At 41.2% G+C, this 12482-nt stretch overlaps 2 protein-coding genes across 4 annotated transcripts; one reads left to right on the plus strand and one right to left on the minus strand.

Moving 5' to 3' along the window:
- Positions 1–283: 283 nt before the first annotated feature.
- LOC138598148 (nuclear cap-binding protein subunit 1) lies at positions 284–8511 on the minus strand. 2 transcript variants are annotated; one of them, XM_069669854.1, is made up of 23 exons: positions 8360–8511; positions 7052–7140; positions 6823–6923; positions 6577–6733; positions 6385–6492; positions 5995–6116; positions 5781–5850; positions 5365–5580; positions 5179–5276; positions 5015–5078; positions 4808–4918; positions 4357–4421; positions 4196–4258; positions 4034–4108; positions 3611–3714; positions 3042–3164; positions 2633–2735; positions 2370–2463; positions 2175–2278; positions 1980–2097; positions 1748–1888; positions 1386–1499; positions 284–888 (listed from the first exon to the last, which is right to left on the minus strand). In XM_069669854.1, the coding sequence occupies exons 1-23, from the start codon at positions 8391–8393 to the stop codon at positions 775–777; spliced, it is 2388 nt and encodes a 795-aa protein (XP_069525955.1). In that variant the 5' UTR covers positions 8394–8511; the 3' UTR covers positions 284–774. The 2 variants fall into 2 exon arrangements, with proteins under 2 accessions (XP_069525955.1, XP_069525954.1); XM_069669853.1 differs by having other exon boundaries at positions 1748–1891.
- A 114-nt stretch (positions 8512–8625) lies between these two features.
- LOC138598429 (thiosulfate sulfurtransferase/rhodanese-like domain-containing protein 2) lies at positions 8626–12446 on the plus strand. 2 transcript variants are annotated; one of them, XM_069670218.1, is made up of 9 exons: positions 8626–8969; positions 9243–9532; positions 9644–9752; positions 9898–10017; positions 10254–10359; positions 10633–10748; positions 11011–11169; positions 11421–11559; positions 11683–12446. In XM_069670218.1, the coding sequence occupies exons 1-9, from the start codon at positions 8838–8840 to the stop codon at positions 11910–11912; spliced, it is 1401 nt and encodes a 466-aa protein (XP_069526319.1). In that variant the 5' UTR covers positions 8626–8837; the 3' UTR covers positions 11913–12446. The 2 variants fall into 2 exon arrangements, with proteins under 2 accessions (XP_069526319.1, XP_069526318.1); XM_069670217.1 differs by having other exon boundaries at positions 9243–9752.
- Positions 12447–12482: the final 36 nt, after the last annotated feature.

The following is a 12482-nucleotide window of genomic DNA, read 5'->3' on the forward strand; positions in this document are numbered from 1 at the left end:
GTGAAACCTGGCATTCACAGCAGCCTGCAGACTGAGCTGAGAAGCCTGGGGATTATTACAACATACTTTTACCTACAGATCTGAAACTTCACCCACGTTTAGTCTGGACGTCCAACATTGTAACATTATATGTCTTAAAATGTGGAACAGCACAACACTCCCTCTTTTACACAGTGACACCAAGTGTTATCTTCCATGTGAACTTTGTCATACTCTGCACATCACAATGAGATGAACCACAGGAGGAGATAACTGTTGAAGAAAAGGACACAACACAACGGAGCAGGCGGATAAAGACTCTGGACACTTTTAATTCTTTCCCAATTCCACATAAAACAAATATAAAAAAGTAGAGCGCTCTCTAGATTCAGAATCAATCCGTAACAACCTGAAACGACCTCTCCTTCGATCATCACCACAGTTTTTAAAAAGACCCATTCATAAGAACACGAGCAGGATGTAAAAATGAACAAAACTAAAAGCCAAGAAGTCAACAAAAAAATAAAAACAAAACACTACAGTCAATTTTTCAAACAGACCTTTGTTTGAATTCCTACTTTGAAAGTCGTCCTCAGTCGTCCTCAGTCGTTCTCGTACAGAAACACTTTGAATGGCACCAAAAACAACAAAGAAGTAAATTAAAAACAAAAAACTGAAATGAGATTCTTGATGCAAGAGCTGGTAGTTTCTAATGTGCATGTTTAGCACAGGTACTGTGTGAGCACAGGTACATATTTCACTTAATCCAATTATATGTGTGTGTAGGTGTGTGTCTCAGAGCTGCAGGGCACAAAACTGCTGGTAGACGGCCAGGATGTGGTGGTCGAGCTCTGCGGTGAACAGCAGGTTCTCCAGGGTTCCCATGTACTGCTGGATGGTCACATGGTGCTGCAGAAAGAGGAGATGCATCATGTTATTATAATGCTTTTTGGTCTTTATTAGATTAGAGAGTGAAGAGTAACAGGAAATGTAGAGATGAGAGAGTTGGGATGACATGCACTAAACAGCCGCAGGTCGGAGTCAGCGAGCTAGCGGCCGATGCACTGAGGACTTTGCCTCTGTACATGGGGCTCCTGTTCTACCAACTGAGCTAAACCAACGCCCCCATGTTAACTTGACACTACACATAATAGCTGTGTCTCAAGTAGACCTGTAGAGGATGAGTCATTCATAGCATGCGTAGACTGCTCAAGCTGAACTAAAACGAGATGGTCTGGCCTATGGAGGATTTCCTGTTTGTGTCACCAGCTGTTCCCGCCCTTACCCTTGCATCACCAAACGCCGCTCATGTCAACTAGCAACAGTTAGCTAGCCGGCTAACTAGTTAGCATAATAGCTATAATAGCTAATATGATACTGCCCGTGTATGTATGTGAATATTTTACCATTAGGAAGATCTGCTGCAGCCTCTCGATGCAGTTTTTGTACCAGGGTGTGCTGATGTCGACACTGCCGGTCTCACAGCGAACCAGATGCTCCGTCAGCAGCATGATGAAACGCTGCAGGAGAGAAAACAGCATGTTAAGGAGTGCACACAAATCTATGTTAAACAGGCTTGTGCAGGTAATAATATCTCCATATTATAAGCAGGAATCTAAAGTTAGACTCAGGTAATTTCCTGTCTTGGCTTCCATAAAAATGTAGCAGAAACATCTGAAAATCTGAAGCTTATTCTCAAGTGAATCATTGCAGAAGAAGAGAGCACACTGAGATGAGGGGACTAAAAGAGCTCCAGTTGAATGTGTACCTGAAAGATGACGAGGAAGAGGTTCTTCTGCTCGCTCTGAGCCGACTCCACCTTCTCCTGTAGCCTCTCGATCTGCTCCTCCAGCTGACCCTCCTCGTCCTCGCTGTTCTTGTCCATGTCCTCGTCGTCACCGCTGTCCCTCTGCTGGTGAACAGAATTACACACAAACTTTAAACCCTCCTACATCATTTAACAAACCATTATTGTGAAACTGACTGATGGATAAAGTTACCCTCTTGTGCTGCTGTTTCTCCAGTTTGTCTTTAGCCTCCTCCAGCTCCTTCTGGATCTTCTGGACGTGTTTGTTCATCTTTCGGATGGTCGAGTGAAGAATCTCCCAGGTGAAAAGTCTACATCAGGGTGAGAGAGTTTATTTAACAAAGCAGGCAGAGAGAAAAACAACTGTAGTTCATGTCTCATATCCTACCTGGTGAACTCATGAGCCATGTCCTGAGAGAAGAGCCAGTTAGCGACAGCAGCACAGTCCACGATCTGTGTCCGGATCATTTTGTCCACCAGCACTGAGATCATCTGTGATGCAGAAAAGACACCAAACATTCAGCTGAATGATGCTACCACATGTATAACAAGCATCCACACTGTAAAACTTTGTTGTTTGTACCTGCGGGTGATTCCTCCACGCGTCATAAACCACCTTGAGGATGTGCAGTTTCCCCTCGTCGCTTTCTGTCAGGGTCTTCAGGATTTCGTGGAACCTGGAGGGAGCAGATGCAGGAGAGGCCAGCAGGACAGCATTCAGTCAATACCAAACTATTGTGGTTCTGAGTTTAGACTTAACTAGTTTTTATTCTATTTTAATTCAAGACTGAATACAAATTTGAAACAAGTGAGAAGGTTGGCAGGTTCGATGGCGTTTCAACTTACTTGCCCAGGGCGCTGAAAGAGTGGCTGAAAGATTTGGCTGCCAGATGGAGCAGAGTCTGCAGGAACACGTCGATCTTCAGGGGGTTGAAACTCTCACCCTCGTCTGACATTAGAGAACGAGAGAGGAATGTGAACGAGAGGAAAAAGAACTAAAGGAATATGCCGTTTTACCCAGCAGACTACAAGAATAAAAAAGCTAAATGTCTCATTTAAATACAGAAAACTGGAGCTTTTGGGGGTTGAGTAATCCATCCACCTGGAACAGTAACAACAGGTGATGCCTTGTATCCTTTACATGTACCCTTTTGTCAAACGCATACTTGCACTTGTTTATACTTCTGTGTGATTAAGTAAGAATAAAGTCTGCAGACAAAGCATAAACATGAACCAAATGAAATATGAATCTTACCATCATCATCTTCTTGGTTGGGGTTGGGCACTTCTTTGAGAACGGTCAGGATCTCTTCATTTGATGCTCGGTTCTTGATGGCGTTTCCGACAGTGATGGATACTGGGTAGCCTGGTAACGAAGCTGCGAGGCGGGAGAGACGTTCAGGTCGGGTTTTCCTTTCTAAACTTTTACACTAGGTACAGAAAGATCCTCTGAACGAGGCTGACAGAGGATTCATATTAAGGAGTGACTGCAGGTCATGCCCAGCTCCTCCTCTTGTTCACATGGCCTTTGGGCAAGACACTGTCGCGATGGTCAGAAGAGCACATTGCATAGTAACTCATCGCCATTAGTGTTTGAGTAGGAGGCAACTTATACAGCATAAGATGTTGCCACGACAAATAAGAAGTTGTGATTAAAACAGGACTGCGCAAGTTGTGTCCGTAACCTTTTTTCGACTGATAGCTACGCTAATCTAATTATCTAATGCTAAATATCTTAACTAGTGAAACGTGTTGCATTTCAACCTTTACAAGGTTCCGCACATTACCCTGTTACTGTTGTGTAAAAGCATTGCAAATACTTACCAGCGCTCTCGTCTGCGTATTTGTAGATGAAGATGGGTTCAGCTGGGATGAGTGCCGAGAAGGTTGGCGGGACGATGTCCACGATCCGCTGGTGGTACGAAAGTCTGCAGAGGAGTAGACAGAGGATGTTTAGTTCACGGAGAAACTTTCCATAATAAAAGGATGAAAGACATTCCCACTTCTTTATGGAAAATTAATTACAGGCTCCACAAATAAAGAAAATAAGGAGAAAAACTGAAAGGGGTAAAGTGAATGAGGCATTGAAAACCCCAAAAAAGCAGATTTTCAGGACATAAAAGACATAAGGTTCTGCCCTGATCTCCACTGCTAACTCAGTTACATTACTCACTAATTGTGACTCAAATATGAACAAATGAGCGTCTATTTAAAATGTATAGAAACGTGTTTTTAAGGCTTACATACCTCATGCTCTTTTCCAGAACCTCTTTGACAAAGCTGGGTTTAGGCTTGTCTAGATCCACGGCCAGGCAGTCAGACCTGAACAGAGAGGACACATTTATTGTCAACTGCGTACACATATTTTAAACAAAGAAAGCTCTCTCAGTCCATCGCAGAATCCCTCACCAGTCATCCCAGCTCCATCGAAACTGGAAGTTGCTCAGATGGTGAGAAAACCAGTTGATTAGTCTGCATAAAAAAAGAGATGCAGGATGTTAAACCACAGACAGGAAGTACTTCTATCCCGTTTTCACCTTCAAGTTAAAGTACAGTTGCAGTTAAATTACCTGTCTATGCAGATGGTGTTCATGGTGTCCAGTCTCATGTACAGCATCTCTGTGGCTTGGGCCAACTGGGGTTCAGCAGTTAAGGCAAAGTCGTAACAAGTTTAATATCATTATAGAGTTATAAGAGTAAATAATATTGGTTCCACCATGTAAATAAATTGTTGCAAAGTTTTCATAATATATCTGGGTTCACTTTTTCATGTGTGAATGACGGTAAGATTAGACTTGAGGATAACGTAACACCAGTCACCTTCATGCCTTTTTGGTTTAGAGATAATAAAACAGTTGCGTTGACGATAAATAAACAAGACTCAGACCAGTAAGCAGTGTCGATAACGGACTCAAACACACCCGCTATACACCGACAATCCTCATATTCACGTTCTACAGAGAGTTCAAACGTGTCTTGGGCCATCGGACAAACTGCATCTACATACGCAATCAAGGATACAACTTGTGGCAATGACCCGGGCTGCAGTTTGCAGAGTTCGATGAGCAGTGTGGTGTACATGACGTCGATGTGAGGTGGAGCCGGCAGCTGGAAAAGTTCTCCAAAGATCACCTAGAAAATAAAGATCATAGATTAATTTGTAACATGCCTTGAATTTAATATTTCTCAAACTTTTCAGAATGTAGCCGTTTAAAAAAACCTATATACCTCAACGATGTGATAGTTGAGTGGAATCTTATTTTTCCCTGGATAGCTGAGTAACTGGGCAGCACTGAAAGGTAAATAAATGAAAAATCAGTGACATTAAAATATGGATTTATTAACAACCACATTTACAATAACAAAATGGAAACATGAATCTTGTTGCCCACCATGTTTTCCTCTCTTTCCAGTGAGTCTTGATAATACAGTGCAGATTTTCCTCTATGACATATCTCTCCACAGAATGGCTGCCTGGCATAACGGGACCCTGAGGATAAAGAGGACAAAAGTTTGTACACTATACACAACAGAAAACTCACAGTGTCTCATTAAAGTCACATATTTTTCAAATTTACCTCTGGGGCATCGGTGTAGTCGAACATGCGGAAGACGACTCGTGGCATGGGGTACTGGGCGTCGGGCATGTGGCCTGGTGGAGTGAAGGGGGGCAGGTTGTGTTGCAGAGCCTCACAAAGAACGCTGTCGAAGGCGATGTATGGACGAAGGATGTGGCGCTCCTGCCAGCGGTCTTTCTTTAGCTTCTGAATCTGGGCCCACAGGCAGTCCAGGTACTGAGGGACGGAAAGGGAGAGAAGGAGAGAAACTTTAACAGTGTCCTACAAAACTGAAAAACAAACACCAAGTTCTGTAAAGGCCTGAAACTGAAGTGATCTTTGGACTTCACTCCAACAATTCTATGGAAAGTGACTCATACTAGTTGTTTTCTGAAGAATAAAAAGGGAGAAATGTAATTCTTCCATCTGTTTCTCACCTCTTCCTGTGGGTGGGGCTTCTCTGCTGTCCACACCTGCAGCATGGGGACATGTGTCTTTACTCGGCCCCTACAAATTTTAGAGAAGTGTGACATTATAGAAGAGCTTATCCATATAAAATCAGTTGAAAGAGGTAATTAAAGCAGACATTTAAAAACACAAATAGTTAAGAGGAGATTTCTGAGAATGGATAAGAAAACATCGACATCTTACTTGAGGTAGCCTTCGATCTGGCTGAGAAGTCGGTCCATCTCAACATCCTTCTTCTCATAAAGCTCCTTACCGACCCAGGGCAGACAGGACAGCACCACGTACACAAACCAGTCTGACCGAACCTGAGGGCACAAGACAACTTCACGTTAATCACTTTAAATTCCACATGAACCAGCACTGTAGGCAATCGTGTGTCATTGATTGTAGCTTTCATTTTGAATTTTCTACACATTTTCTTTCACTAACCCTGTAACCCAAGCTCATACACTTTGCTTGTATTTCTGATCTTATAAGATGTAAGGTGATCCATCAAAGTTGCCTTTAAATTAATCGTTTTAACATTTCTATTACAAGTCTGGCATTATCGTTCCATTTCTGCCCGCTACCTACCTGAGGTACATCTTCCTCTTGAGTAACACTGACAAAGTTTTCAAACATGGCCACCATGGAGGGAGCAGCAATCACATGGCAGTTGACCAAATCCGACAGAAAACGCACCTACAAATAGAAGACACAGAGTTAAAAAACAGAAAACTAAGGTGAATTATTTGGGTGCTTCTAAAAAAAAAGATGTTCGCTCACCAAGTGAACAGCTTCATTGTACAAGTTATTTTTTAATGTCTCCTTGAGTTGTCTGATCATGGCTTCCACAAACTCGCCTCCAAAGTTGTAGTTCCTGGCATTCAGGAGGCCGACTAAAGTCGTATACACGCTCATCTTCTCAGGCAGGAGGCGAGCGCTATGAACAAAAGATAGCTCAGTAAAAAACTACCACTTAAACAGAGCTTATTTCAACAGTGAAGGAGGTGTAAACTGATATGAACTTACACAGAACATAAAATGCGCAGGATTTTGTTTTTGTAGTTTGGAAGGTCGGCCTCCAACACGCCTGCCAAGCCCTCCAGGTTGCTCTCCAGAGATGATGTACTCTGTCAAGAAACATTCAAAAAAAATTAGTTCAGCTAAAGCAGTGATCAGACTGAGGCGGAACACAACACACTTTATGTAAGATTCAATAGATTAACAAAGAACCATAATGCCAGAGTTGACCCTTTACCTTTTCCCCCACACGACATATCAGAGACTCCAGGCGGTCTTCGATTTCAATGGGCTCCGATGTTCTCCTCCTTTTGTGCGCCTGACCTCCTGAGAAGAGTCACAAAATTCATATAGAGTGAGGGGAATGAAAACTATCAACAGAGAGAATAACTCAAGTTTAGCTTTCAGCCTTGTTTTGTCTCATACCTTTTTGCCTGTACAGCTTTGATGTTGGCCATTATTTTTAGTATTTTTAAATCCGACCCCTATGAAGCCCCCAAATATCTACAAGTGCATTACTAAATAATGGAGTACCACATTAAAGGCAACAACAGAAACAGTAAGTTTGAAGATGACTGATGATAACATTGAAACAATGCAAAGGACTTTACGATAGAAGCCAAAATTAAGTTGTTTGCATTCAGTCATTTAGAAAAAAATGTGTGACTAACAACTCCAAGGGTTTGGAACCCTTGCGAGAGAAAAGGTAATTCTGGGAATACATTTTCAGGGTCTGGAAAGCTTAAAAAGGCGTTTCTTGCTTTTGTTGTCCGGTGTGAAGCACTTTAAATTGTCTTGTTGCTGAAATGTGCTATATAAATAAACTTGCCTTGCCTTAGTAACTGTACTCTGAACGTTAACGACTCTTAACGTAGTTAGGGAACGTTAAACCTTCTATGGGGAGTTTTTAAATGGTTATGAAACGGACTGAAATTAATACTGATGCCTCTTTATGAGCTACAAAAGCAAACCAACCATCAGCGACAAGATTGATTATATCTATATTGCTATTTTGAATGCCTGAATGTTCCTCGCAGGAGCTTTAACGTTTTCGTTGTAATGCTCTTCAAATTAGCACCATGTTAATTTTGTTTAAGGTGGGCTTAACTGTTAAGAAGTATACTTTTAATCATCGCTACGTCAGTGGATCATGAATTACTTTGTGGCATTTTAAACGAGCTATTTTGAAGTAATCACATCAATTAGTTACCGCCCCCACATTGACTAGCTACACTGGTCAACAGCAGCTAACCCATCAGCTAGTGCTAAACGCGTACCGGTTTAAATATGAGCCGCTAGGACAGTTGGCCTAATCTTCTCGCTTTCACGCCACTATTTTGTAAATAAACATGATGGGATATTGAGTCTTTTGCATTTACGGAGGAAGATTACAAAACTAAACCCTGGCCTCGCAAAATAATCAATCAATCAGCATGCGTGCGTGCGTGCACCAAGCAAAAGATTAACGTTACCAAAAACACGCTAACGGTCGCTAGCCTCCACCCGTTAGCCCAATGTCTGAATTACACATGTAAAGTCCACTTACCGTCATTCTCGTCGCTGTGTCGTCTCCTGGACATTTTTGTATTCGCTACTAATGTAAGATCTATATACGAGAAAATGAATACAGAAGAAAATAAGAAGTCTGCGAAACAAGCTTCTAAATATTCAGCCTGGGCGCTACTCGCTTGTGCAAAAAATAATAGCGGTCCGATTCAAGTGAGGCACATCCGGTGCAGGCAGGGTTCAACCGGAAGGTGTGTTGTCTTTTTTTCGTCCGACCCTCGCTGCTTGGATTTCTGATGCACGTTCAGTAATTTGCTGGATATATTAAATGTATTAAAAGGACTTTTAATTTAATGTTTATCAACGGTTAATGCCCTGACGCTGTAAAAAATCATCCACGTTCAGACCACAGGGGGGTAAGGGGGTAATTTTACATTTTTACAGGTCTTCCTCCCAGTAACTTAGCCAAAGAGTGTTTACTATATAACCAATTGAAATAAAAGTTTTTTTTAAAAAACATGGCAGCGAATGATACACCGTGCTCAGAGTTCATGGAGTTGGAACTTGAGACGTCGATAACAAATGGACTAAAACAAGAGAAACAACTTTCTGCCTCACAAAGAAGGTACTACAGCTTCTGTAGGAGAAAGGTGAGTGACAACATGAACACTGAACAGCTGACCTTTTTTGTATTGATTAATCTTTCCAGCATGTAATGTTCCAAGACGGCTAGACTAGTGAATATATAATAGCATATGGTTGTGTTTGAGGTTTGTGTTGCTACAGTAACAGTTTGAGGGGTAAATCTAACCTTTGTGGCATTTGTCATGGACAGTCTATAATTGCTGCAATTCATCAGTTTCTGTTTGTTTCGACACATCTGACAAACTAATTTTCATTTGACTGACAAATCTACTCCACAGTCGTTTGCTGCCTTTGTGGCGTCCAAACAGGACAGCAGTAAGGAGGAAGAGAGCACGTTTTGGTGCTGCTGTGGCGAGACCTTCAGGGAACACTCTGCCATTCACAAACATGTGGCCAGGACTCATGATACTGAAATACAGCAGCTCACACGGGCTGCATATGAGCGTTTGTTAAACCAGCTGGAAGCAGAACCTGAAACACAGCAGCGGAACGAGCGTGAGACCGAGCCGGTGGACATTTCTAAATGGATACCTGAAACCGCTCACATCTCAGAGGAGCAGCTACAAAAGTACTGCTCGAATTTTGCTTCTCCTGTCTGGGTTTGGTTGTCACCCTCTCCATGTCTTTTATATTGTTTTAAAGTGAACATCCAGCTTATGTCTATCAATGTTCCTTTCAGGGGTCCAGGCAAGGTTCTTCTCTATTATCACTACTGTCAGCTGGACAATCCACACATCATCTGTGCTTGGCAGAAAGCTTTGTGTGAGAAACTTCACTTAACTGGCAAGGTAAAAAATAAATTCTCTTCTCCTGCTACCGACTGGAAGAATACAAAATGTTTACATATAAAGGCTTTGAAACATGTTTCTATAATTGAAAAAAACAACAACATTTATTCAATATAAGAGTCACCTCTTTCACAATCTTCCTCAGGTGAGGGTAGCGACTGAAGGCATCAATGGAACAGTTGGCGGCACCAACTTGGCCACTGAGGTTTACATCGACGCAATGCGCTCACATCCGCTCTTCAAGATGGATAAGGAGGATTTTAAGGTCAGGCTGGGATAAAGATACTTTGTATGATATAATATACAGAAGTGCTTCTTGTATATTAGATATACATTACATACCGTTTCTACACTCCAAGCCATATGAATGTGAAGTCTTTTGTTTCGTGGTTGTGTTGTTGTTTTTTAAAAGAAATATTCAGCATAACATTAAATAATTATATTAAATTAAATTGTTGTTGCTGATGTGATATTGTGTGATGTGTGTGTGTGCGTGTACAGACGAGTGATGGTGGTGTAGAGTGTTTTACAGACCTGCGGGTTGGAGTCTACAAGGAAATAGTCCCAATGGGTGTGGATCCTGATGTTATTTCTTACAGACTTGCAGGTATAGTTTGTTCACACAAGAATAATACTATTGCAATACTACAAAAAAAACCTGTAGCTCTATTAATTTTTAATATGTATGTGTAAATTTGTAGATATGTGTTTGTATGTTGTTACTTCTTGTAGGTGTTTGGCTTTAAATATAACAATAGAAGTTTTTTATGGATATGTTAATTGTTATTTGGGTTTTTTTTATAAGAAGTTCGAAATAGTTGATTCTGTGATTTATTAAGTTTGCCATGTTAGTTAGTTAGAGCTCTGTCTCGCCTCTTAGGAGTTCATTTGGAGCCAGAAGAGTTTCATAAGGAAGTGGAGGCTCTTTTGTCTAAAGAGGATTCATGCAACGACACCATCCTCCTGGACTGCCGCAATTTTTATGAGAGTAAAATTGTAAGTAATAACACGTGAGTTTGGTCTAAGAAAAAATCAACTTGCCTCAGGTTCTACAGGCTGTATTTATTGTCAAAATTGGATCAACATCTAGAAGGCTGCTAGATGTCTAGATGTCGTTTTTTTGTGTTTGCTGACCTTTGACATCCCAGTAAGACCTGCAGGAAAAAGATCAACAATGGCATGATTATCTTTACCAAACAGGACAAAAGCTTTGCATTGTTTGATTGAACTCTGAACCATGAGTTTATTTTCCCTCCAGGGACAGTTTACTCAGTGTCTTGCCCCAGACATCCGTAAGTTCAGCTACTTCCCGGACTACGTCGACCAGAACCTTGAACTGTTCAGAGACAAGAAGGTCTTGATGTACTGCACAGGAGGGATTCGCTGTGAGCGTGGATCCGCCTACCTCCGCTCTAAAGTAAGCTGACTTCTCTTGGAGGTGAACCAAAGAATGGCATTTAGATTTGTTTTTAAATGTGAGGCTGCTTATTGAACTCGCTTGTCATGCAGAAAGTCACATTTTACTGGCTGTTGATTCTCCACAAGAGGGAACTGTTTTGCCAGTGTCTGCTTTTGTCCCCTGACCATCTTTTACTGTAAGAAATTAGTTGATGAAAATGCAACATCAGTTCTTACATTGTAAATTCTTGTCTTACGCCCTGCCTGTAGGACGTGTGTAAAGAGGTTTACCAGCTGAAGGGTGGGATCCACAAGTATCTGGAGCAATTCCCAGATGGTTTCTATCGAGGGAAACTTTTTGTGTTTGATGAACGCTATGCCATCGCATCCAACAATGACATCATCTCAGGTTAGTGTGTGTAAAAAGTCCCTTATCAGTATTATTTAGTATTTATAAAAGACATTTTAGTATCAGAAAACATTAATAAACACATTATTGGCTGTTATTTCAAAATTGTGTGTCTCTATTTAGACTGCAGGTACTGCGGCTCACCCTGGGACCAGTACAAGCTCTGTTCCACCCAGTTCTGCTGTCAGCTGGTTCTGTCCTGTCCCAGCTGCAGAGAGGCCAGACATACTGCTTGCTGCCCCACCTGTCAAACCAAAGGACAGGCTCAGAGCAAGGAATCCCCTGCTTTTCAGCATCACAAAGAGGAGTGTGAGTGCACAGGTGGACGTCCAAGAATCCCTCAGGATGTGTAGCAGCAGAGCGATTACAATTGGACATCAGTGCTCACAGCCACTATAAAATCGCTGCCTGTCAAGGGATTTCAATCTAAATGCTCAACTAGAATCAGTTAAAGGTTCCCAGAATATTTTAAAGCTTAACTTATTTTTTTAGAATGTATCTGCAGAACCAATATCTTTTATTACATGAATTTTGTAAAACTGTAATGCCTCATTAGTAATGAAAGCTCATTTACAGGAAATATGAACTTCTTCTGTGTGTTTGTTTGCTTGTCTAAAATGTATACTTTTCCCCCAAAATCAGTGCATTGGCAATTATTCATGTGAATTATATGTTTTTTTATTTTGTATGGTAATATTCTCCCAGAAAATTTCATGTCCTTCACCATTAAAACTGTACACAACATTGAATTAAAACATAACTCAAGCAGAAAGAACGATGCTGCAGTGATAACGAAGATATAAAGAAATGTGGACAGTAAATTCTTTAAATAAATCAGACAAATAAAGGTAAAGGATTAAAATTGCTATGTAAATTGTATACTTTGAAAAACCTTAGGCTATATTCACAATGTGAAAATATCA

Source organism: Semicossyphus pulcher, unplaced genomic scaffold (genome assembly GCF_022749685.1).
Source record: "Semicossyphus pulcher isolate SPU_LCO1_2020_fin unplaced genomic scaffold, fSemPul1.0.p SCAF_2, whole genome shotgun sequence".
Lineage (NCBI taxonomy): Eukaryota > Metazoa > Chordata > Actinopteri > Labriformes > Labridae > Semicossyphus > Semicossyphus pulcher.